Source organism: Castanea sativa, chromosome 4, assembly GCF_040712315.1.
Source record: "Castanea sativa cultivar Marrone di Chiusa Pesio chromosome 4, ASM4071231v1".
Taxonomy (NCBI): Eukaryota; Viridiplantae; Streptophyta; class Magnoliopsida; order Fagales; family Fagaceae; genus Castanea; species Castanea sativa.
In genome coordinates this window covers 21,345,719-21,371,567 of record NC_134016.1, presented here as the reverse complement: position 1 = coordinate 21,371,567, position 25,849 = coordinate 21,345,719, and the positions used below count along the sequence as shown (strand labels likewise).

The window sequence follows — 25,849 nt, the reverse complement described above, 5'->3', positions numbered from 1 at the left end:
ACTAAAACTTAAACCCAAAACCCATACAACCCACCACTATATTCAAACCCAAACCCCAAACAACTAATCGTCGCCGCGAACAAAACCCAAAACCCCCAGTAACCCAAAGCCCATAACACTAAATCAACATCGTTTCAAACCCTCAAAGCATGATTTTGGTCCAATCAGAGAGAAGAGAAGCAACAGAGAGAGATGAGAGAGAGAGAGAGAGATTGACGAAAGGGAGAAGAAAGAGCACTGATTTGAGAGAGGGAACCTTTGATTTTGTTGAGAGAGAGAATTGATGAGAGATGCTCAAATGGAGATGGAGACATAAGAGAGAGTGTATTTTATTTTTAATTGGGAAAGGTGAAAATAAAATAATATTAAAACGTATACATCTTGAGCTACAGTGAGTTATATATATAAATCCACTGTTCATGGTTGCTAAATTGTTTTAGCAATAGCAACCCGGTTGGAACCAAGTTTTAAGCATGTAAGGATGTAAAATAGAAATTGCTCATGATGCTTCCCAAGACCTCAGCTAGCTTCCTTGAGATGTTAACTATCACCTTCACATTTTTTTTAATAAAAAGTTAAGTAAAATATTATTAGTAAATAAAGTCGTTTTGAAAGATGTTTATCACCTTCACATTTAATATAGAACCTACTGACAACCACCTTGCATTGAATGCAATATAATTGCCCCTAAGTAGTTATGGGCTCACGGTTGACCCTAACCAATCACTTCAATTTGACAGATGAAATGGGGATTCGATTGGAGCCTCCCTTCTTTCTATTTGGGGAAAATGACCCAATGATCAAAAACCATGGAAAATCAAATGATGTTTATTTGCAATCAAAGAAATGGAAGAAAGGTTGTGTGCCTATTTTCTATTGGGGTCATTGGACTTACCCACCCCCCAACTTTTAATTTGACTTCAAGTTCATGAGAAGTACCGACAATATACCTCTATATGTGAAGATGTGACAATTATCTTGGCCCACCTTTTGTAAAAATGTTTTTTAAACCATTCTTTGGGCCTTGTTAACATTCTCTTCGTATATGATTTAATTTGAAACTAAGGTAAAACTCAAAACTTTAAGATAGAGAAAATGGCATTTACCTCCCTTGAGGTTTTTCATTATTACAATCACCTCTCCTTTTCTTTTTATACAAGATAGAAATCCTCCTATAGTATAATTTAAGTGTATATGTGTGTGAAATTCTCTTTTGGAGACTTAAACCCTGGCCCTTTCCCCCTCCTCCCCTCCCACTCCCACTCCCACTCCCACATTCCACATTCCACATTCCACATTCCACAAGCATTTATACTTGTAAAGTGACCATCGCACATGACTATTGCACCATGGATGTGCGGTGGTCACCTCTCCTTTGGTTTAAAATAAGACACTCACTTCACCTCAAATTCAAACTATTTACATTGGCTTCCCATGAATGATTGAAAAAAGACTACAAAGTCTCGGGAAAAAAAATGCTATAAAAAACCACAAATTTCCCTTGGGTTCAAGTTACATTTGATGTAACTTTAAATAATGTTACATTATTTAATAGTTTTTAATTGGATGTAAATTTTGGCAAATCCATTATTGGATTATATTATCTTCATATATTTTTCATACTTGCAAAATTACAAGATGATCAAAACTCAATAACTATGTCATGAATCAATTGTTTAAATTCAAGTTTTTGTAATTTAAAATTATGGATAAAAGATGAGTCAATGGATCAAATGGTAAATCACATCTGATTGACATAAAAATTAGCATGCATGTTAAGAATATATAGAAAATATGATTCGATGATTTGGAATAAGACACTCATGGTTTGGAATAAGAAAATTGGCATCCAATTGAGAATTACTTGTCCTTTGGTTTGGAATAAGACACTCACTTAACCTAAAATTCAAACTATTTACACTGACTGCCCATGAATGATTGAAAAAAGACTATAAAGTCTTGAAAAAAAATGCTATAAAAAAACTACAAATTTCCCTTAGATTCAAGTTACACTTGATGCAATTTTAAGCAATGTTACACTATTCAATATTTTTTAATTGGATGTAAATTTTGACAAATTCACTATTTGATTACATTATCTTTGTATATTTTCCATACTTGCAAAATTGCAAGAAAATCAAAACTCAATAATTACATCAATAATTAATTTTTTAAATTCAAGTTTTTGTAAAATAAAATGATGGATAAAAGATGAGTTGATGGATCAAATGGTAAATAACATTCGATTAACATGAAAATTAGCATGCGTGTTAAGAACATATAAAACATATGATTAGCGATGAGATTTTTAAAATATGAATTTAATAACAAGTTATTAGAAAGTGTAACATTGCTTAGAGTTACACCATATGTAACTTGAATCCTATATATAACTAAAAAAAAAAAAAAAACCAAAATGACAATAAGTTGTGAAAGAAATACTATCTAATTTTAATGCTAAACAATCATTTTCTAAGACAAAAGTGCGGGAAGGACAATTATTAAGAAAAAAACAAAGAGTGAACGCTCCTTGAAAAGAAATGAAGGAAGCAACAAAAATGGACCATTGCCTTTTAAGAGTAAGAAAGAAACATCATCCATCTATACTTTCCTTGTTTTATTTTTGTTTCTTTCCCCCCCTTTTTTGAAGCAATGGACGAAAATAAATGATTTAATATGAAACTAATTCAAATTCAAAATCTACTCCATCATAGGAGTCTTTACCCCTTAAAGAACTAATTTTGACAAGTTCTAAATAGACCATTCACGTCAACTCAGGCAAAAATGTACGTATATTTTAATTTAAGAACTTACTTTTTCTATTTTAATGAATGACCCAAAATTGATTGGAATTGAACTCGAGGTGGAACAGATGGTATTAGTGTTCCGATACAGGATATTCTTGCCATTCTAGCCAGAATTGAATGGATTTAATAACATTAATTTTAAACACTCACTTTTCAAAACACCACATATTATATTATCTATTTTTCGCTACATTTTATTAAAATATCAATTTTTCTTAATATTTTTAATTTTTTTTCTTTCTTTATATACAACAATCATCATCTATTATCTTACTCCATTCTCGAAATACATAAAGAATTAATAAAAAATTAAATGTAAAATGAATAGTACTAGTGTAAATTTATACGGATACTGTAGTAACTATATATTCTTACACAATTTTACATAGCATGATATAGGTGAATTTTGGACTTAGTTGATTAAAATATGATATTTTTCTATCATACAAGTAATACTGTGAGTGCTCTAACAACAACAAACACTCCTCCTATGTAATTATTCATTTTACTTATTAATAAATTTTACAAAAATCATATAGAATTAGATTAGAAAATGATGTCGATTGGGGATGGTCTATTGGGATAGAGTGCCACTCTTGGGGAAACTAGGCATATTGAATGACTTTAAGTTCAGTTGGTTGGATTGAAAACAAGAGGGATGGAAAATGAGGGAGAGAAAATATGATAGAGAATATTGGGTGACTTAGAGTCCGTTTGTTGCCTGTTTGGATCCACGTCAAAGCTGCATTTCACGTTTGCGTTTACTTTTTTTTTTTTTTTTTTGATTCACGCGCAACAACTTTTAGGGGATAGTGCACTGTTCATGCAGACAGTGCACTGTTTATGTAATGTTTGTGCACTGTTCATTAGAAAAAAAATATATTAAAAATGGGTCTCACGGTACTATTCACATATTTAAAAATTATTTTGTTACAGTGTTTTCAGTTTTCAGCAATAAGTTCTAGCCAAACAGACCCTGAGTGTGTGTTTATAGTTAGAGGGGCATGAGAATTAATTTATACAAACACCATTTTCTATCTTCTAATTTTTTTTTCTCAACCAAACAAAAAAGTTTTTCATTCTTACATTTTCTCACTCCCCAAACACACATGAGAAAAAATTAAATTTTTTTCTATCTACTCACTTTTCCATCTCCACAATTTTCTATCCTCCTACTTTTCCATCATCCAACCAAACAAGCCCTTATTCGACACTTTGGCCCTGAACTAATGGTGTGTTTCATTGAGGGTGAAAAGTGAATGGATAAAAAAAAGGAAGAGGAAAAGTGGAGAGAAGATAAAAGATTTTATTGTTTGGTAACAAGAAAAAAGGGAGGGGAAAATTGGTGGTCTCGGGCTACTTTTCCACTTGAGCCAACCAAAAATAAATCACCCTAAATCAATAAAAGAGCGTAAACGGGTGCGTATTCTCTCAGTGGTAAAAAGTCAATTTTGCCCAATTATTTCATTCTAACGTAAATCACGTTAACCATTAAGGCATTAACCAAAGCATCTTTCCTTTAAAAAAAAAAAAATTCTTTTCTTTTTTCTTTTTGTCTTGAAAATGGTCAGTACCATGAAGGCAAAAACCATCTTTTTTTTTTTTTTTTTCGTCTTAAATGTTTAGTACCAAAACCTCCAAAAAATTGCCACAAACGGCTTATTGTGTGTGGGTATTTTTTTTAAAATAATTTGAATTATTAAAAAAATTAGTGATTAATATAATATAAAAAAATTAGAATAACATTTAAAAAAATTATGCTGTTTTATATATCATGGGTATAAGAGTTTTTTTTTTTTTTGAGAAACAAACACACACAAGAGAGAGGAAAATATGTTTTTTTTTAGGGATGAAAGGAAAAGAGGTTATAACATAAAAGCACACAATAAACTCCACTCAAAAGTTATGGTAACTTTTAAGGGAGATAGGCAATTTATACTACACACAGCACACTTTTTTAAGTAATATAGAATAATTACCCTTTTTTTTTTTTTAGAGAAACAAACACATACGCAAGGGAGAGGGAAATGAGTCCTAACACAAAGGCACACTACACACTCCACTCAAAAGCTATGGTAACTTTTAAGGGAGGGAGGGGCAAGTTATACTATATATAACACACTCTCTTAATTTTTATAAACTACTTCTTCCATTTTCTCACTTTTTTCCTCAACCAAATAAAGAAGTTTTTTATCCCTCCACTTTTTCATCTATCCAACCAAACACATGTGAGGGAAAACTAAAATCTTTTCTATCCACTACTTTCCATCCTTTCAACCAAACAAAACCTAAAAAGTCAAAACCTGAACAACGCTTTGTTCCTAATTTTCATATTCTTGTGATTTTCCATCCTCCCCCTCTCCCAACAAATTTTCTACCTTTCTGGAAAATGATGTCAAGGTTTTTATTTATTTATTTATTTTTTATATATATATCAAAATGAACTCTATTTTTATGAGCTTGATAAAAAAAAAAAGATTAGATAATTCAAATTATCAACTTAATTATCTATTTCTAAAAATCAAATTAAAAATTTCACAATTACCTTATAAAATTATCATGTCTATGCAGGGAGGATAAGCTTTTTAGTTGAACCAGTGAAAACTAAACATTGGGTTGGATTTTATTGGTTCACCTTGACCTAAGTATCAATCAAATTAATGTTCAGCAGAAAACATTTTTTGTGTTTTAGGGGACAAATAGGACTTTGCAGCCATCGTTGGCGGTAATGGAGCTAAACCCTTTTAGTCCATGAACCGCTACGTAGTCCTGCTCAGTCTCTCACCCATTTATATTTTTAGATCTTTCTTTCTTTCAAAAACCTTAGTAACAGATGGTCATTGTTGATTTGTGGTTGAAGATCTAATGAAATTAAAGGTTGGTTGATTGATTTATTTTGGTTGTATTATGTGTTTGGTTGCTAAGAAAATGAAAAAAAAATTGCAAAGTAAGTTTTTACTAATTCTTTAAAATTGAGACATTAATTTTTTAAAATTTAAATGCTAACGTGACATTTTTAAATTTAAATTAAAATTTTTTATTATATTTTATTAACCACATGAGTTTCAAGTCTACCAACTATGCCATTTCGTTAACCACGCAGACAAAATCAAGTAGGGGGCTAGGCAGCCCTAACCTTAAGATTTTTTTTTTTAAAAGGTAACTAGGTATATTCTCAACCCAAAAAGAAAAAAAAAAAAAAATATATATATATATATATATATATATATATATACATACATATATATATATATATATATATATATATATATATATATATATATATATATATATATATTTGGGGCTCTTCCAAAAATTTTGGCCCCCCTCCCCTCCAAGATCATTAACCCAACTCAAACCAAACCTAAACATGTCAATCCTCAGCCCAAAAACCTAACAAATATTATTAAAATTTAAAATAAAAAAAAATTGGAGAGAGAGAGAGTTGCGAGTTGAGAAAGACTGATAGATGATTTTATTGTAATGTATTAACAAACAATGGTGTTTTTGCTGGGGGGAAAAACTTAAACCTAAATCTCGTCAATGCCATTGTGAGAATTAAAATAAATGACTACCAAGCAATAACAGTATGTATGTGTATATATATATATATATATATATATATATATATATATATATATATATATATATGAAAGCAACTTTTAGCAAACACAACTATACAAGAACACTAAATTTTACATGAAAAATCCTTCTATGTAGAGAGAAAAACTACAAGACAACTTTGAAAAATCCACTATGATCGAGTGAAAAAGTCGTTGAACTGGACTCTCAATTGATCGAGCTTTCTATCAAGGAACTTTCAAATTGAGACTCTCAATCAGTTAAGCAACTGTCGAAATGCATCTCTTGATCGAGGACCTGTTGAGGATACACAGATTACACTACTTGAGCTGCTTCAGACAACAGATTTGATTTCTTTTGAACCAGGAATTGCAGCCCTTATAATCTAAATACAGCATCAAGCCTATTAGCCAACTAAAATCCTAACACACTAACACAGTTATACATTATTAAGCGGCTAGGAATACCCAACCAGCACTTGTATATTTCTTATTTCTTATGCTAGTCCAAAGTATATAATTAAGTAAAATCAGGTGTAAAAACAATCAATGCTTTTCCCTAAAAAAAAAAAATCAATACTTCATTTTCTATAATTAAATCAAGAGGCAAAATCAATACTTTATTAAGCTTCATGGTCAAACATCCATTGATTATCCATTGAGATAAAAGGCCCTTCAAATTGAAATCCTATCAAAGTTTTCCTTAGGGTCGGTTTGGTTTGAGGTGTGGAAAAGAAAATGGTGGGAGGATAGAAAAGATTTTAATTTTCCTCATTTTTGTTTGGTTGGGAATGAAAAAGTTAAGAGATGGAAAAAAAATTAGTTTGTATAAATTTACTTATATACCCTTGTTAAAAAATGTTGTCCAATTAAAACAAAAAAGTGACAAACAACCAAAAAAAAACAATCACCCAAAATTTTTAAAAAATAAAAATCATGTGTAGGAAAAAAAAAATCACATCTAGTTAAACAAAAAAAAGAAAAACAAAACAAAGCATTTCCACTAAGATGATCAGGGTAAAACCAACAAACTCCTACCAAGTTTGTTAGATTGTGGAAGTTTTTTCACACCTATGATGAAAATTGTTTCCAACATTTATGCTAGTAGAAGTAGACATGGCAAAACAGGTCAGAATTTTTTGACTTGACCTGAACCCGAATTTTTAGACTCGAAGCAAAAACGGGTTGACTTGTGACCCGACCCGAATTTTTTTGCGGGTTAAACCGACCCAACCCTAATAACCTGTGACTCGACTCGTTAAAAAAATTCACTAAAAAAATATTAAAACTACGTCCTAATACTAGGTGCATAAAGCACAAAGCACTGGAACCAATAGATTATAAATAGATCTTCACACTTTATAGACATGAGACAAGACAAGACAACCAATTTATTAAAAAAAAAAAATTTCTCATTCAATTTGATAGGACACTTTATAGCTTTGAGCTCACACACTTGACTCACAATTTCAATCAAATGTAGTCTAGCAGTCTAGTACACTAACCTACTCACTATTTACTAACACAGTAAGTGGCTAGACTTAAGAGCTTGTAGTTGATTCTAAAAAAAATAAATAAATAAATAAAAAAAAACAAAGAAGAAGAAGAACTTGTAGTAGCTGTAGTCCACAAAGGCTGAAAGGCACAAACCACTAAGAGTAAGAGCTTTCAGCCTTTCACAATTTCAGTCTTTCAAAGAAGACTCTTGCGCCTCTACTCTTTTCTCGGCCTCTATTATACAATTTTAATTTTTTATTGATTTGCTTTCGTCGCACCTTAAGTTATATTAAAATATTATAGTGTAGATAAAGATGCTGACGAAATTGGCCAACTTGAGTCACAATTTGCAAGTATGAATATTTGTAGTGTTAAATCTGCTACCAACGTTGAGTAGATTAAGATTGAGGTATAATTCTTATAAAATATTTACTTAATATACTATGTTTATTCTTAAAAAAAATTTGTTTAGTTTATCTTTTTAAGTAATCTAACTTTACTATTATTTTAAATGCAACAGGAACATGTGCACTTAAGGAGGCTGATAACTTGACATGGTCCATGAAATGTAGTTTTTTTTTTTTTTTTTTTTTTTTGTGTAGGAACGATATTATTAGTGATGTAAACTTAAAATATATACTTTTTAGTACCCCTTAAGATCTATCTCTTTTTGAAGATGTAAACTTGTAATTACATGCATTTTGACAGCGAGTTATTTAAAAATTTTTTTTTTTTGATACAAGATAGAATTTCTACTCTAGCCTAATCTAAGTGTATATGTGTGTGAAATTCCCTCTTGGAGACTTGAACTCCAGCCCTTACCCCCCACACCCCACAAGTATTTATACTTGTAGAGTAACCACCGTACCAAGAAGGAGCAGTGGTGACAGTGAGTTATTAACATTGAAGACTTTTTCTATCATGAATTTATGACTATAAAGAATTTTTGTCATGCTCAAAACTGTCAGAATTGTTTTTGATTTGTTTAATTGATTTTATTCATTCTTTCTAAACAGGTTGTCATTGATTTTATTCATTCTTTGTAAACAAGTTATATTGATTTGTTTTTATAATTGAAAAAAAAAAGCTCGTTTGAAAAATACAGGTCAACCCGACCCGACCTACAACCCGATTGACCCGTAACCCTTTTGACTCGTTTAAAAACGACCCATTTTGACCCGCGACCTGATTGACTCGACCCAAAGTTGACCCGACCTGCCTGTTTTGCCACGTCTAAGTAGAAGCATATCACAGTTGTTATTTTTGAGCCATTGGTCAGTTTTATCAAAGAACATATTTCATTTCCAAGGTATTATAAACAAAGATACTTTTGTTATTCTGCCAGCTGCTTAATAGCAGCATCTTGAAAAAAAATAATAAAAAAAAAAAGTAAGAGCACCAGCATCAGGCGTGCACTAAATGCCATTTTAACATACAAAATTACTTTATTAATTTTAGCACATTATTTTACAATACACTCTACATCAGTTGTTCTATTTTAACATTAGACAACATTAAAATAATCTGAAAAAACCCTCAACTATATTAAAAAAATTAACAAAATATAAAAGAAAAGAAAAACAAAGTTGCAAACCCATAAATAAACCCACTCCTCTTTCTCAATATTTCTCGGAATTTTTTTTCCAAATAATATTAAATATCAAAAAATTTAGTTAGTTGTTACGTTTCAAAACAATACTGTAAACTAGCATCTCGAGTGTCTAAACTCGAGTTCCAAGATAAAACTCGAGTTTTTAAGTCTCGATTCGTAATACTTTGATTAGAGATAGTTTTTGATATTAAATTATACTTGTGCGTGCAGGCTGATTCCTGCTTGTGCATGCCGAGGGTTCCTTTGGCTTTACTTTTCCAAAAATAGATTTATTTGCTCATTAAAAGTTATATTTTCAATTTTAACATTTCTCAAGTCAATTTAACATTTGATTGGGCCCTAAACCAACCTTGGGTCTTAGAATTTCAACATCATTGGGGAATAGGGGCTCAAGTTGTAATGGGTACAAAATGCAGTGTTTATACTGCACATTATATTGATGTTAATTGGGTTTATCATATAAAGATTTTGAATTTCTGCCTAGTACCTGATCATAAAGGTGAGACCATTGGTAGGGTGGTTGAGTTTTGTTTGTTTCAATGGGCGATAGGTTATATTTTTACAATTTCTGTTAATAATGCAAGCTCAAATGATGTGATCATAGACTATCTTAGGACGAAAACAAAGGATAGGGTATATAGCCTCTTGGGTTGTGAGTTTCTTCATATGCGTTTTTGTGCCTGTATTTTGAATTTAATTGTGCAAGATTGCCTAAAGGACCTTAATAAGTCAATTGTTAAGGTTTGTAATGTAGTGAGGTATGTGAAATCCTCTCCTAATAGATTTGAGAAGTTCAAGGCATGTGTTGAAAAAGAAAAAATTCAAAGCAAGAGTTTGTTGTGCCTTGATGTGTCTACTAGGTGGAATTCAACTTACTTAATGTTAGAAAGTGCACAAAAGTTTGTGGCTACATTTGAAAGGATGGAGGATGATGATGGTCATTCCTTCGTTATTTTGAGGATCCATCTAGTGGCCCCCCTCAGTTTTTAGATTGGGAAAATGTAAGATTTTTTACAAAGTTTCTTGGTTTGTTCTATAAGGCAACTTTAAGATTTTTTGGTTCTTCATTTGTGACTACTATGTGTATTTCCATGAGCTTGCTAGTCTTTAAGACCAATTAAATTAATTGTGTAATGGTAGGGGTGATCCTTTGTTAAAGGGTATGGCACAAAGAATGAAATTGAAGTATGATAAGTATTGTGTTGATAGGATAAATCTGATGTTATCTATGGCTGTTGTGGTTGATCTTAGATATAAATTGAAACATGTGAAGTTTTGGTTTAAGCAATGGTATGACAAAGAGAAGGCTGATGAGTTAGAATTGAGAGTTAGGGAAGCTTTGAATAGATTGTACAAGTACTATAGTGGAGCAATGGGGGACCCCATGTGGTGCTAGTGCTAGTGCTAGTGGGACTAATGAGTCTGGTGGTAGTAATGTTATTGCCATGTCCTCCATGCTAAGTGGGTTTGGTAGTGCAGAAGAGAGGATTAATAGGTATAATAACATATACAAACAACACTTAGTAAATGAGGATAGTGTAAAATGCAAATTTGAATTGGACCAATACTTGTTAGAGGCTAGTGAAGATCCGAAGACAGACGACTTTGATATTCTTGATTGGTGGAGGGTAAACTCTTCAAGATATAGGGTCCTTTCTCAAATTTCCCGTGATGTTTTGGCAATTCCTATCTCTATTGTTGCATCAGAATCTGCATTTAGCACATGGAGTCGTGTTTTGAATCCTTTTCGTAGCTCATTGTCTCCCAATATTGTCGAAACTTTGATTTGCACACACACACACACACACACACACACACACATATATATATCTTGTGGCTATTTTTTGTTTCTAGGTGAGCTACTAGTGTTTTTTCGTGAGTAATTATTCAGTATCCTAGAGCTAGAAGTAAACTATCTCTCTCTCTCTCATATAAACTGTATGCATAATATATATTTTTAAATAATTAGGATCGCATAAATTAATTCACGGTAAAACAATCATTCACATGAAACAAGGGAGCATTGCTCATAGTCTCTAATCTATAGATCATAGCCTCATAGGTGAATAGCATTTCTTCATTTTCATAAAATTCAAGATGATCTCCCACCCCCGAAAAATAATAAAAACAGTAACAATCAAGAAACAACCAACAAGAGATCAACAGATGCCTCAATTTACCGCCAAAGAGATGAACATAATTATATCCTTCCTTCGGCCAAATCAGTTGATATATACATTTAACATCATGCAAAAAGAAAAAAAATGAGCTGAACGAAAGTTTAATGAGTTGATCTACGTTATACACATTTTTTCTGCATAGCTCCGCCTCCACTAAAGAGAGAAATAGAATGACATAAAGAGCAGATTAAAAAAGAAAAAGAAAAAAAGGCACCTTGCCTCAAAACTCAACTCTGCTCTGCTCTTTAAGTCCCTCATAAACATATCTAAAAAACAACACAGTCCAACAGCCCCCTCTCTGACAGAACTTCCTAGGGCATTTCCTTGCTTTAAAAGGTACTACTGCAGTTTGCAAATATTTTCAGTACTGCAGCAGGGGGAACATTTTGAAGGGCGGTTGCTGGAGCACTTCATATAAACCAAGCAAAAACAAAAGAGACCTAGAAAGATTCGGCCCGCCGAAACCAAACAAAACCAATTTACATGGTCGAGTGGAAAGTAAAGAAGTTGAAGTCATGGTGGTGGACGCCAAGCTGCTTCAACCAGGATTCTGAAGCACTATAAAGATGGATCATCCTTTCATAATCAGATGTATGTGGCTTTACCCAAACATCTCCATGCAACTTGTAAGAAGCAAGCCCAAAGGGAGGAAGGGAAATTCCATCTTTGCTTTCTTCCTTGCATTCCTCTTCTACAATCCTCAAGGATTCAGGATGGCACGTACCATTTCCAATGTTGGTGTCAGTATTCTCCACCGCATTGTCTGCAAGAGAATGCCAGAAACAAAGAAGAAACTCTTCTGAACAGTGAAATCTTGCAAAACCAACACTTCAGGACTTATCTATGAGTTCATTACTACTATGGGCTCATATATGTCAACCCATGATTAAAAAGAGTATTTATAGCCCCAGGGCCTCATGAGGTGGAGGTCACTAGTTTGAATCTCCCTCATTCCCTCCTCTTCAGAGTTGGGACTAGCTCTTTAAAGAGAGAGATAGAGAGAGATAGCATGTACAAAACAACAGCCATCAAGATCTCAGTTGGGCCCCTCAAAATAATTTGTTAAACCAAAACAGTAAGAACAAACTTGGTTCAATACAAGTGAAAATCTTGCAAACTCACAGTCCTTTTCAAGTTGAGCTCATCTACAAAACTGAAAAAAGTTGGAAAATACAATATGCTACAACTAAGTCCAAGAAGAAAATGATTTAGCATCATATACAAGAAGAAAATACCAGAACATTTAATATGAAAATGATACACGATCAAATAAGCTACATGGTCAACCCAACCAATGTTTCATTATAAAATGATGTCCTTAGTTGGCAAGAAAAAAAAGAGAGGAAAATTTAAGAGTAGAATCAAAAGTTCTGTTAAATTGGACAGAAATTTTAGAAACTAAACATCAATTGCCTTCATCCTAGAAATAGAATGTATTGCATTTGAATTTGTTACTTCAGTTGAGAGAACCACCCCTCTTCCCAATTCTTTTCTCCTTTCAGAAAATGTAAAATACATATTCTCACAGAAGGTCCTGAATTAACCAAAATGATGCCCTATAAGCACAGTAAAATAAAATGATAATACTCAATACAATTTGCAGCTGAATGGCAAATGGCATTTCAAGTCAACCACTCATCACTCAAATGTGTCAACTTCAGCATACTTAGAAAAGTGAGACAGATATAAAACTGTCCAATGATAGCTGTACGGTACTCATCTAATATTGGTAATATTAGTTGCATCCATCACAGTTAACATTGAAAATAATGTGAAGTTGTAAAATACAGGTTATACAAGGATGTAGAGTACAGGAAGCTAGAGATTGATTTCCAATAAACTACCTAAAAAATGCCATATTAGAATTTTGGCCAGCTGCACAGGTGGTTTTGCAACATTTTCATCAAACAAGAACCCCCCCCCCCCCCCCCCCCCCCCAAAAAAAAGGATTATCTAAATGATTTTCATGTGTATCCATTTCTCAGTAAAAAGCTACAAATTATTCCTAAATTGAAAAACAGTGGTAAACAGTCACATACCTTGGAAACTTGAGGACAATGTATGGTACGTGAGGAAACATGCCAACAAGTCCTTTATATTTTCCTGATTTGGAATGTGATAAATAGGATACCTGATCAATAATAAAATATTATACAAAAAAGTTATTCTATTCAAGTAAGAAAAGAAAGTAAAGTTGATGCAGGACAAAATCAAAATGGATGCAACAATGGAAGTGAAGCATATGGGGAAAAAAAATGAAAAAGAGAGCATAGGAATCAGCATCTAAACTTGCTTGGAATTGGCACCAAGCAAGGAAACAAGACCTGGGGTTGGCTGAAATCAACATCATAACATTGAGAAAATTTCGACGGCAAATTTATTAATCAAGCAAGCTATAAACTGTCTCTGTTGGAGTTAGACTCCTAGGCTAAACCCTAATTCTAATTGACTTGAGAAAGACCAATTATGGAAAACAAAATTGTTTTTATGCTGAGCACACCAACTATAGCAATAAAACTAATTGGATGCATGAACAAGACGGAGCTTCTATTGCTATCCCGGTCAAGGAAATTGAAGTAAATTGTGTAATTCATTTACACCAGCCACAAAATTGACTAAACCTGATAGACATGTTAAAAGGACAACTAATCAAGCTTACCAAGCAACAGCCATCCAACTTGCTGGGGAAAGATCCACACTCTTGAGTGTCATTAGTGCTGTATAATTCTGAGCCAATTCAGTTATCTGAAAGAAATACTAAATCATAAATGCATTTTCTCAGCACTATAAATGAAGATATACTAACACAGGTGTCATTCTTAGTCAGAAGCAAAGACACAGATTAACAGTGCCGAATACATAAAGTAAACACCAAGAGAGAAGTACCTTGTCCATGAGTGGCACCCTCCAGTAAGGAGAAGCCATCTCAAAATACTGTAAGTAAAGGCAGCCAAGCCTATTGCTCATTGGCCATGAACCCTCCTGGTCAAAGCTTGAATCCTCCGAAATAGCATCCCAAGTCCTGCTAGAGTTGTTGCTTAGCGATCTGGATAGGTTATCACTCCCGCTATCATCACTCCAAGAATCGCTTTCAAATTCTGCCAGATCACCATCCTCTTTACGAGTCCTAAAGGAGGAAAAGATGGCTAGCTCAGTATTATTGCCATGTATCATAACAAGCAAACAACTGATAAAATAGATTTGGTTGACAAAGCATGAAGTGAAATTGTTCCCATACCTGGAAGTGCCAGCTGATTTGTTAGTGTATATCTGAATGGCAGATAGATAAGGAACATAGTATTGCATAACACTTTCACCGCCATTCAACAGTACTGGGGTGCCAGCACCATATGCACTCCATTCATCATAGCAGTCCCAGAGATCTCCTAATGTGAAATATTCAATTCTCTCTTTGCCAGGTGGTTGCCAGAGGCTATTTAGATCATTAAAGCAGCTCTGGAAAAAATATGACAAGACATAAAAATCAGTGAATACAATAACAACCAAGTCTTAGTTTCAAAATTTTGGGGTCGACTATAGATCCTCAACAGACTAATGATAGTTGATCACAGGTATTAGGAGATGGCCCATCATATATTTGTAATGGATTCATTCATAACTAAATTTTATTTTGGCAATCCTCTTCGTTTTACCGGGCTTAAGAATTGCTGTGAACAAAATACATAATAACACTAAACACAGACACAAACAAGGAATACATTCAATATTCTTAAACTCATAAAATGGGATTGTATGGTAAATAAAAGTAAAATGTATAAACAGATCAATTCTTTTCTAATACTAATTATAATCTTCAAATTGAATTCAAAAGCTATTAGTGGTTACTATCTTTATTGTTTTTTGCACTAGGTAAGTAGGGGAAGGGAGGCTGGTCAGGTTTGAACTCCAGTGCCCACACACCACAGGAGGTGTTGGAACCACTAGGTATCCCTTGAACCCCTGTTAGAGGTAGTTTACTCTTATGATGCACTAGTAAGTTGCCCGTGCGATGCACGGATAATATTGTAATATTTTATGTAAAATAAGTTTCGAGAATGTTGTACATATATTATACCATAATTGTCATAGAACTTTGTTAGTAATGAGTTCATTATAAAAAGGAACAAAAACTAAACAAAATAATGAAATAAAGATGAAAAAAACCTTAATACACTAAAATGCTAAAATCCTCGATTCATACATTATTGAAATTCATAGAAAAGAAAGCACACACCACATATAGATCATTATACAATCATCATTAAACCAAAACTCAAAAAAAAAAAAAAAAACAAAAAACAAAAAACAAAACATTAACCCAAAACTCAATTTATTGTAGGAAAATAGTCAATATATATTTCTTTAATGAAATATCAAGAGACTTACTCGAGAAATAAGCTTTGGAGTCTAAAGAATGCGGATTGAATAGTCGTGTTGTTTTTCCTCTGCAAATTCAATTGTCATTGACTAAATTCTCTCCACCCTACCACTACACACCCTTGGTGTGATGGTCACTCCACAAGTATAAGTGTTTGTGGGGGTATGGGGGGTAAGGGTCGGGGTTCAAGTCTCTAAGAGAGAGCTTCACACACATATACACTTAGATTTGGCTAAAGTAAAATTTCTATTTTGTATAAAAAAAATAAAAAAAATAAAAAAAAACCCTCCACCCTAGATGATAATTGCTTGATCCCTATAATCCAATTTGTGATTTACAACATGTTTAGCTTTTGTTTATTTTGAAAAGACCAATCTACTAAAGTTATATGCAAAGATTAAACAATCTTGAAAGGACAATGATAATGAGACTTTTATACTAAATAAACAATTATTGATTTCTCAGTTCTAGACTTCAAGCATATTTTGGAAATCGACATACACAATAACACAACCTATAAAAGAAAATAGGAAAATAAAGAATCTCACAATCTTAACCCTACCGATTGTAAGTGAATAAATGAAAATTTGAAAGTAATAAAAGATAGCTTGAACTCATATATGTCAAGGCCACTTAATGTGCGATGGATAGCCACTGGCTACAACAAAAGATCACAAGAGTAATAGGTTTCTTCTATTGGCTTGGTGTTTTAAAAAATTGTGAGTATGGAAGCAAAATTTGAGAGTAGCAGTAGTTTAGGAAATTTAACTATTAAAGGTTTTTTTTTTTAAGAGAAAGAAAGTTTTTTTAAGAGAGAAAGAAAGAGAATGGAGGCATATGGTCAAAGTTGAGAGGGGAAGGCAAAGCGTGAGAGAGTGGTTGGGGAGTCAAAGATTTAGAAAATCCTATATTAATCATTATAGCAGAGTATTGATAATGTACATAATGTGAAAACAAAAAGGCAAAAACCAAAACGTCATTTTGGAGGCAAGCTGTGATTAATGCATCTACACAATCATAAAGGCAGAAACTTTTTAAATAACTAATGTAAAAACTTGCCATACTAAAATATAAAAAAAAAGACTAACAGGGGAGGGAGACTTTGTTTATGAGATGTTTGTATGTAAATTCATAACCATAAAATAATAAGGATTCCTATAGAATAAAATAAAATAATAATGATTATAGTAAATAAAAGATATGAATTTGTGTAATTTAGGCAACAGAAATGCTAGAATATTATCTATCTCGATCTCATTAATTATTAGTATCCCTTTTTATTAAAAAAAAAAAAAAAAACTGAAACATTTGGTATACTAAAAGACATGAAGAAGAGAGAGAGTTGTGATGTAAACTTAGTCAATTAATGGGAGAGTTGGATGATTGTAGAGAAACTTCATAGGAGGTGCCACTTGGCAAAAGTTTAGACCCTCATACAATGAGGTCTCTGCTTTTATATATATATTGATGTGCCACCAAAGGTATATCTTCCTCAATTTGACCTCGAAATTGGATGAACATGTAACTTCTTCATTTTATTTTTTTCCAAGAATATCAATAAGTTACACAAGCACCTAATGGATCTTGAACTGAAAACCCATACTCCATCACACTTCAACAAGAAGAGAATGTGCCAATCGAGCTAGAACTCATTACTCCTGCCTTTTCTTTTTATAGGGTACATGAAATCTTGATCTGTTCCATCATTAAGATTTTTATCCTTTGGAACGTACAAACTTTCAAACACTCAAAGTTATAGCTGAAAAGGCTGTAATTTGAAGATAAATAAAGGAAATAACCTTATAATCTAATTGCCAGGGAAATGAATTAAGATGATTGCAAAACTAACTCTTGAAACTCTCTACGCAGTAACAGTCTCACTCTTAAAAATTTTCTGTCTTTAAAAGCAAAAAGTTTTGATAATTCAATAGTTACTATAAGGGAGGGGAGATTTTAACCCCATATATCTCTCTTTAAAATATCAGGAAATGCTAGTTGAGATGCATGACTCTTCTCAAAAAGTTACAAGATAAAAATCAATGTGATAGAAATCAATGTGAAGTTGCACATTTTCATTTTGAGGATAGAAATCAATGTGATAGAAATCAATGTGAAGTTGCACATTTTCATTTTGAGGATCACTTAGCTTTAAATACACAAAGAAGATCTTCAATAAGAGTTCAACAGGCAACATTGATCAACACGATCAATGGATAATGAAGCCTGTAATTAATTTCTTAAATTGGAACCATAATTAGTCTCTTGTACAAATATTTGGTTGAATTATCAACCTTATAATGTAAGGACAGTTAGTAGACTGACAAGAGTTTATGCTTCTTACCTATTTGTTGAAAAAACTAACAGATCTTTATAAATATCTAATTAATTATAAACAATAAATAAATAAAGATTTGACATTTTTGCATCCCAAACCTACATGGTGATGGCTATCTCCTTTCATTGCAGATGTTAAACAAGTGTGGACCATTTTTAGATATTGATTTTATATGCTATTGACGCATACCTTTGATAGAGCTCACATTAAAAATTGTCCGCATATTTAGAAAATGTCAAAATACACTATTAGCCCTTAAACTTTAGTCCATGATTTATATTTTAGCCCCTAAAACTTAAGTGGTTACTTCTAATTCCTAGCAAACTTAAAAGGATTGTTTATATATAATCCCTAATGTATTTAATGGAGTAATAACGTATTAGATTTTAGTGTAGCTACATCATTTAATAAGAGACTAAAAACTATGGATTTATTCATTCATTTATTTTTATATAAGAAAAACCATGGACTAAAACCCCTCATGGGTTAAAATTTAGGGACCAAATAATATAATTTACGGAAAAACAAATGTCATTGAGTAATACTACAAGGAGCATGGTCCATTGTTCCATATGACTTATCCAATTTTATTGACGCTATAAAAATAGAATGAGATTGAAAAACACCTAGAAGAATATTCCAAGGAATAATACCAAAGAAAGGGGCTGCTGCCATATGTTTCTTGTCGCAAGACTTATCAACAGACTCATCACCATACTTGGCACTTGGATTAGATATTTGAAGAGGAAAAACAAAACAAAAGCGCACACACCCAAACCCAAAAAATAAAAAAATAAAAAAATAAAAGATCTAAATGAAAATAATAATAATAATAATAATAATAATAATAATAATAATAAGAAATTACATTTTTTTTTAATTATGAAAGACTAAAAAACTAAAAAAGTATTAATATAAAATTCGTAAATAAATGCATTTCGTTTTTTTTTTTTATATATAAATAATAAAAAATCACCTCTCTGAATTCCCTTTTGTGCCGGAATGATAAAATAATAATAATTCATGTATATCACATGTTAGTATTACTTTACTGATTCTTCATAAAAATAAAAATAAAAACAAAATGATACAAAAGAAACGAAAATAAAAATAAAAATAAAATGATACAAAAGAAACGAAACGAAAAGATTGTCGGTCAGAGAACAAAGCCAAAACTATTAATAAATTGCACTTCTCGCTAATAATATATATATATATATATATATATATATATATATACACACACACGCACAGTTATACACACATAGAGAGATAAATAAAACAAATAAATAAAATTATAAAAGGCATTTTATATAGCCAATCATATTCAAAGGGAAGAAAAGGAAAAATACTCAGAAAATAAAAGAGAAAAGTACCTGAGGAAGGAGTCGAGAAGAAACAGTGGGAGTCACACATTGAAGAAAAAACTCCAGATTTGAAGACATTGACATCGATGGGTTCTTTCAAATTTGAAAATACTCTCTCAAAAGGTAACAATATATAATAAAGATATAATTAAAAAAAAGAGTGAATGAAATCAAATCCAAAACCTTGAAGTATGGAAAATAAATACCCTTTTAAGCTAGCTCTCTTTCTCTCTCTCACTCTCTCAATCTTGTTTGTTAGCATTCCTTGTTTACCACTTAACCCAAAAGTAGTAACCAAAATCTAAACATGGAAGCCACGCATGAACAAGATATTCTCTTTCCTTTTAAGACTAAACCCACGTACTCCACATTGTGCTCATCCAAAACCAGGCCTTGAAAAACAAATAGACTCTATCTCTCTCTGTGTTTATTAATTAAAGAAGAAGTTGGGGAAGTGAAATGCTTGCTCTAATATATAATTCCTACTCAAAAAGTAACTCAAAGCAGTGTGAACTGTAAGACTTTAACACTATCATTTTATAATAAAAAAAACGACTTTCATTCATTAATTAAACCCATTATGAAACTGATATTAATAGAGAGAGAGAGAGAGAGAGAGAGAGAGAGAGAGAGAGAGAGAGAGAGAGAGAGAAGTAGAAGGTGTCAACGATGTGAACTTCTGCTTCGCTGCGTGTTTTCTGTCACTCACTGTGATGTGTTTTTTCTTTGCTTTTTTTGCTTCTCATTTTTCATGGTTTTGGCTTTTTCCCATATTTGTTGGTTTGTGGATGTGGTAATATTCTGAAGTTCTGACTTGCGGTCAAACATTTTAACAGGGCCAAGTTGCCACACCTTAGCTAAGTTGGCAACTTATCCTCGTACACAATATTTACCCTTCGATAAGAGCATCACCATTAGCATGAATGTTCTAAAAAATTCATACATCACCATACCAATAATAATTTATCTATTTTTGACATAATATTTAACATTACACTTTATATTTTATATTTTATTTTTCCATACAACATAATAAAATAATATTGACTCAAAAAACAATCTAAAAAAAAAAAGCAACATAGTGGCCCACCAGCAAGGTAAGATCAACCTAGCTGCCACGAACCCCTACCACCACATCCTCCATAACCCAAAACAAACCCCTACAAATCCAGCCATATACCCATAAGGCCATAACAAGCCCACCAAACCATAGCCACCAACGAGATCAATTGCCACCAATTACAACCATAGGTCCACAATTACTGGTATCCATTAACAAATTTCAAATAAATAAAAACCCAAATCTTCCAACCACCAACAATTCCCCACTGCCACAAATAGCACCGATCCCAACCACAAAATTTATAATAATAAATAAAAAACCAAAACGTGGGAAGAGAAGTGATGGGCTGGCAACGATGACGCCGCGGCTGTGAGAGAGGCAAACACTGTTAGGGGTAATTATTGAGTACTCTCAAAGTACCATAAATGTATACTTTTCCCTCTCACATAACAGTGGGTCCCACTAATTAAATTTATGTAAGGATGGCAAAAAGTACTTGGCCCATAGGTACCCAGTTCGACTTGATCCTAATGGGGTGGGTTTTACCCGACCTGCGAAGCAATAGGATCGGGTTTGGATTTTAAAAATAAAACCTGAAGCGGGTTCAATTTGGGTATGTGTTTTGGTGAAACTCACCTCGAACCCAAATCTAGACCCGACCCTTTAAAGAGCAAAATTACCAAAAATCCTGAATATATATATATATATATATATATATATATATATATATATATTATGAAAGAACCAATATATATGTATATACTGTTATACACACATAGAGAGATAAACAAAACAAATAAATAAAATTATAAAAGACATTCTATATAGCCAATCATATTCATAGGGAAGAAAAGGAAAAATATTCGGAAAAAGAAAAAAGAAAAGTACCTGAGGAAGGAGTCGAGAAGAAACAGTGGGAGTCACACATTGAAGAAAAAACTCCAGATTTGAAGGCATTGATATCGATGGGTTCTTTCAAGTTCTTTCAAATTTGAAAATACTCTCTCAAAAGGCAACAATATATAATAAAAATATAATTAAAAAAAGGGTGAATGAAATCATATCCAAAACCTTGAATTATGGGAAATAAATACCCTTTTAATCTAGCTCTCTCTCTCTCTCTCTCTCTCTCTCTCAATCTTGTTTGTTGGTATTCCTTGTTTGCCACTTAACCCAACAGTAGTAACCAAAATCTAAACATGGAAGCCACACATGAACAAGATATTCACTTTCCTTTTATGACTAAAACCACGTACACCACATTGTGCTCATCCAAAACCAGGCCTCGAAAAACAAATAGACTCTATCTCTCTCTGTGTTTATTAATTAAAGAAGAAGTTGGGGAAGTAAAACGCTTGCTCTAATATATAATTCCTACTCAAAAAGTAACTCAAAGCAGTGTGAACTGTGAGACTTTAACACTATCATTTTATAATAAAAAAAACGACTTTCATTCATTAATTAAACCCATTATGAAACTGATATTAATATATATATATATATATATATAGAGAGAGAGAGAGAGAGAGAGAGAGAGAGAGAGAGAGAGAGAGAGAAGGTGTCGACGATGTGAACTTTCGCTTCACCGCATGTTTTCTGTTACTCATTGTGATGCGTTTTTTCTTTGCTTTTTTTGTTTCTCATTTTTCATGTTTTTGGCTTTTTCCCATATTTTTTGGTTTGTGGATGTGGTAATATTCTGAGGTTCTGACTTTCGGTCAAACATTTTAACAGGGCCAAGTTGCCACACCTTAGCTAAGTTGGCAACTTATCCTCGTACACAATATTTACCCTTCGATAAGAGCATCACCATTAGCATGAATGTTTTAAAAAATTCATACATCACCATACCAATAATAATTTATCTATTTTTGACTTAATATTTAATGTTACACTTTATATTTTATCTTTTATTTTTCCATACAACATAATAAAATAATATTGACTCAAAAAACAATCTTAAAAAAAAAAAAAAAGCAACACAGCGGCCCACCAGCAAGGTAAGATCAACCTAGCTGCCACTAACCCCTACCACCACATCCTCCATAACCCAAAACAAACCCCTGCAAATCTGGCCATATGCCCATAAGGCCATAACAAGCCCACAAAACCATAGCCACCAATGAGATCAACTGCCACCAATTACAACCATAGGTCCACAATTACTGATATCCACTAACAAATTTCAAATAAATAAAAATAAAAACCCAAATCTTCCAACCACCAACAATTCCCCACTACCACAAACAGCACCGATCCCAACCACAAAATTTATAATAATTAATAAAAAACCACAACATTGGAAGAGAAGTGATGGGCTGGCAACGATGGTGTCGTGGCTATGAGAGAGGCAAACACTGTTAGGGGTAATTATTGAGTACTCTCAGAGTACCATAAATGCATACTTCTCCCTCTCACATAACTGTGGGTCCCATTAATTAAATTTATGTAAAGATGGCAAAAAGTACTTGACCCACGGGTACCCAATTTGAACTAACTCTAATGGGGCGGGTTTTACCCGACCTGCGAAGTAATAGGGTCGGGTTTGGATTTCAAAAGTAAAACTTAAAGCGGGTTCAAGTTGGGTATGAGTTTTGGTGAAACTCGCCCCGAACCCGAATCTAGACCTGACCCTTTAGAGAGCAAAATTACCAAAAATCCTATATATATATATATATATTATGAAAGACCAATATATATGTATATATACTGTTATACAAACATAGAGAGATAAACAAAACAAATAAATAAAATTATAAAAGGCATTCTATATAGCCAATCATATTCATAGGGAAGAAAAGGAAAAATACTCAGAAAAAGAAAAGTACCTGAGGAAGGAGTCGAGAAGAAACAGTGGGAGTCATACATTGAAGAAAAAACTCCAGATTTGAAGGCATTGATATCGATGGGTTCTTACAAGTTCTTTCAAATTTGAAAATACTTTCTCAAAAGACAACAATATATAATCAAAAAAACGGGTGAATGAAATCAAATCCAAAACCTTGAATTATGGGAAATAAATACCCTTTTAAGCTAGCTCTCTCTCTCAATCTTGTTTGTTGGCATTCCTTGTTTTCCATTTAACCCAAAAGTAGTAACCAAAATCTAAACATGGAGGCCACGCATGAACAAGATATTCACTTTCCTTTTATGACTAAAACCACGTACACCACATTGTGTTCATCCAAAACCAGGCCTCGAAAAACAATCAGACTCTATCTCTCTCTATGTTTATTAATTAAAGAAGAAGTTGGGGAAGTGAAATGCTTGCTCTAATATATAATTCCTACTCAAAAAGTAACTTGAAGCAGTGTGAACTGTGAGACTTTAACACTATCATTTTATAATAAAAAAAACGACTTTCATTCATTAATTAAACCCATTATGAAATTGATATTAAGAGGGAGAGAGAGAGAGAGAGAGAGAGAGAGAGAGAGAGAGAGAGAGAGAGAGAGAGAGAAGTAGAAGGTGTCGATGATGTGAACTTTTGCTTTGCCGCGTGTCTTCTGTCACTCACTATGATGCGTTTTTTCTTTGCTTTTTTTGTTTCTCATTTTTCATATTTTTGGCTTTTTCCCATATTTGTTGGTTTGTGGATGTGGTAATATTTTGAAGTTCTGACTTTCGGTCAAACATTTTAACAGGGCCAAGTTGCCACACCTTAACTAAGTTGTCAACTTATCCTCGTACACAATATTTACCCTTTGGTAAGAGCATTACCATCAGCATGAATGTTTTAAAAAATTCATACATCACCATACCAATAATAATTTATCTATTTTTGACTTAATATTTAACATTACACTTTATATTTTATCTTTTATTTTTCCATACAACATAATAAAATAATATTGACTCAAAAAACAATCTAAAAAAAAAAAAAGCAACACAGCGGCTCACCAGCAAGGTAAGATCAATCTTGCTACCACTAACCCCTACCACCACATCCTCCATAACCCAAAACAAACCCCTACAAATCCAGCCATATACCCATAAGGCCATAACAAGCCCACCAAACCATAGCCACCAACGAGATCAACTGCCATTAATTACAACCATAGGTCCATAATTACTGATATCCACTAACAAATTTCAAATAAATAAAAACCCAAATCTTCCAACCACCAACAATTCCCCACTGCCACAAACAGCACCGATCCCAACCACAAAATTTATAATAATAAATAAAAAACCACAACATGGGAAAAGAAGTGATGGGCTGGCAACAATGGCGTCGTGGCCATGAGAGAGGCAAACACTGTTAGGGGGTAATTATTGAATACTCTCAGAGTACCATAAATGTATACTCCTCTCTCTCACATAACTATGGGTCCCACTAATTAAATTTATATAAGGATGACAAAAAGTACTCGACCCACGGGTACCCAGTTCGACCTAACCCTAATGGGGCGGGTTTTACCCGACTTGCGAAACAATAGGGTCGGATTTGGATTTTAAAAATAAAACTTGAATCGGGTTCAATTTGTGTACGAGTTTTGGTGAAACTCGCCCCGAACCTGAACCTAGACTCGACCCTTTGAAGAGGTAAATTACCAAAATTCCTGAATATATATATATATATATATATATATATATATAACCTTAGAAAATCCTAACTACTAAATCTCTAACTCTCCTTTCACTCACCTGCCCCTCTCTCTCTCTATCTCTCTCAAGCTCTCACGCACTACCGCTCGCCCCCCCTCATAGCTTTGCTCAACTAATCTTTCATGGCCTCATGGCCTCGTTCAGCCTCATGGCTGTGATTTTTCTTTTTTCTTTTTTTGGTTCATTCCGTATTTCATTGTTTATGTTTGTGATTCTTGTGTTTGTGTTTGTATTTTTTATTTTGAAAAGGAAAATCATAAATCTAAAATTTTTGTGTTTGTGTTTGTGATAGGGTTTACGTGTTTGTGTTAGGATTTGTGTTTATGTTTGTGTTTGTGTTTGTGATTTTGAAAGGGAAAACATGAAATTTTTGTATTTGTGAAATCTGTGTTTGTGTTTTTGTTTGGATTTGTGTTTGTGA

The 25,849-nt window shown here is 32.8% G+C and overlaps 1 protein-coding gene across 2 annotated transcripts; it reads right to left on the bottom strand.

Moving 5' to 3' along the window:
• Positions 1-11,653: 11,653 nt before the first annotated feature.
• LOC142630545 (uncharacterized) lies at positions 11,654-20,277 on the bottom strand. 2 transcript variants are annotated; one of them, XM_075804540.1, is made up of 7 exons: positions 19,767-20,277; positions 14,916-15,133; positions 14,564-14,804; positions 14,337-14,422; positions 13,717-13,808; positions 13,133-13,211; positions 12,277-12,440 (listed from the first exon to the last, which is right to left on the bottom strand). In XM_075804540.1, the coding sequence occupies exons 1-7, from the start codon at positions 19,839-19,841 to the stop codon at positions 12,419-12,421; spliced, it is 813 nt and encodes a 270-aa protein (XP_075660655.1). In that variant the 5' UTR covers positions 19,842-20,277; the 3' UTR covers positions 12,277-12,418. The 2 variants fall into 2 exon arrangements, with proteins under 2 accessions (XP_075660654.1, XP_075660655.1); XM_075804539.1 differs by lacking the exon at positions 13,133-13,211 and having other exon boundaries at positions 11,654-12,440; positions 19,767-20,272.
• Positions 20,278-25,849: the final 5,572 nt, after the last annotated feature.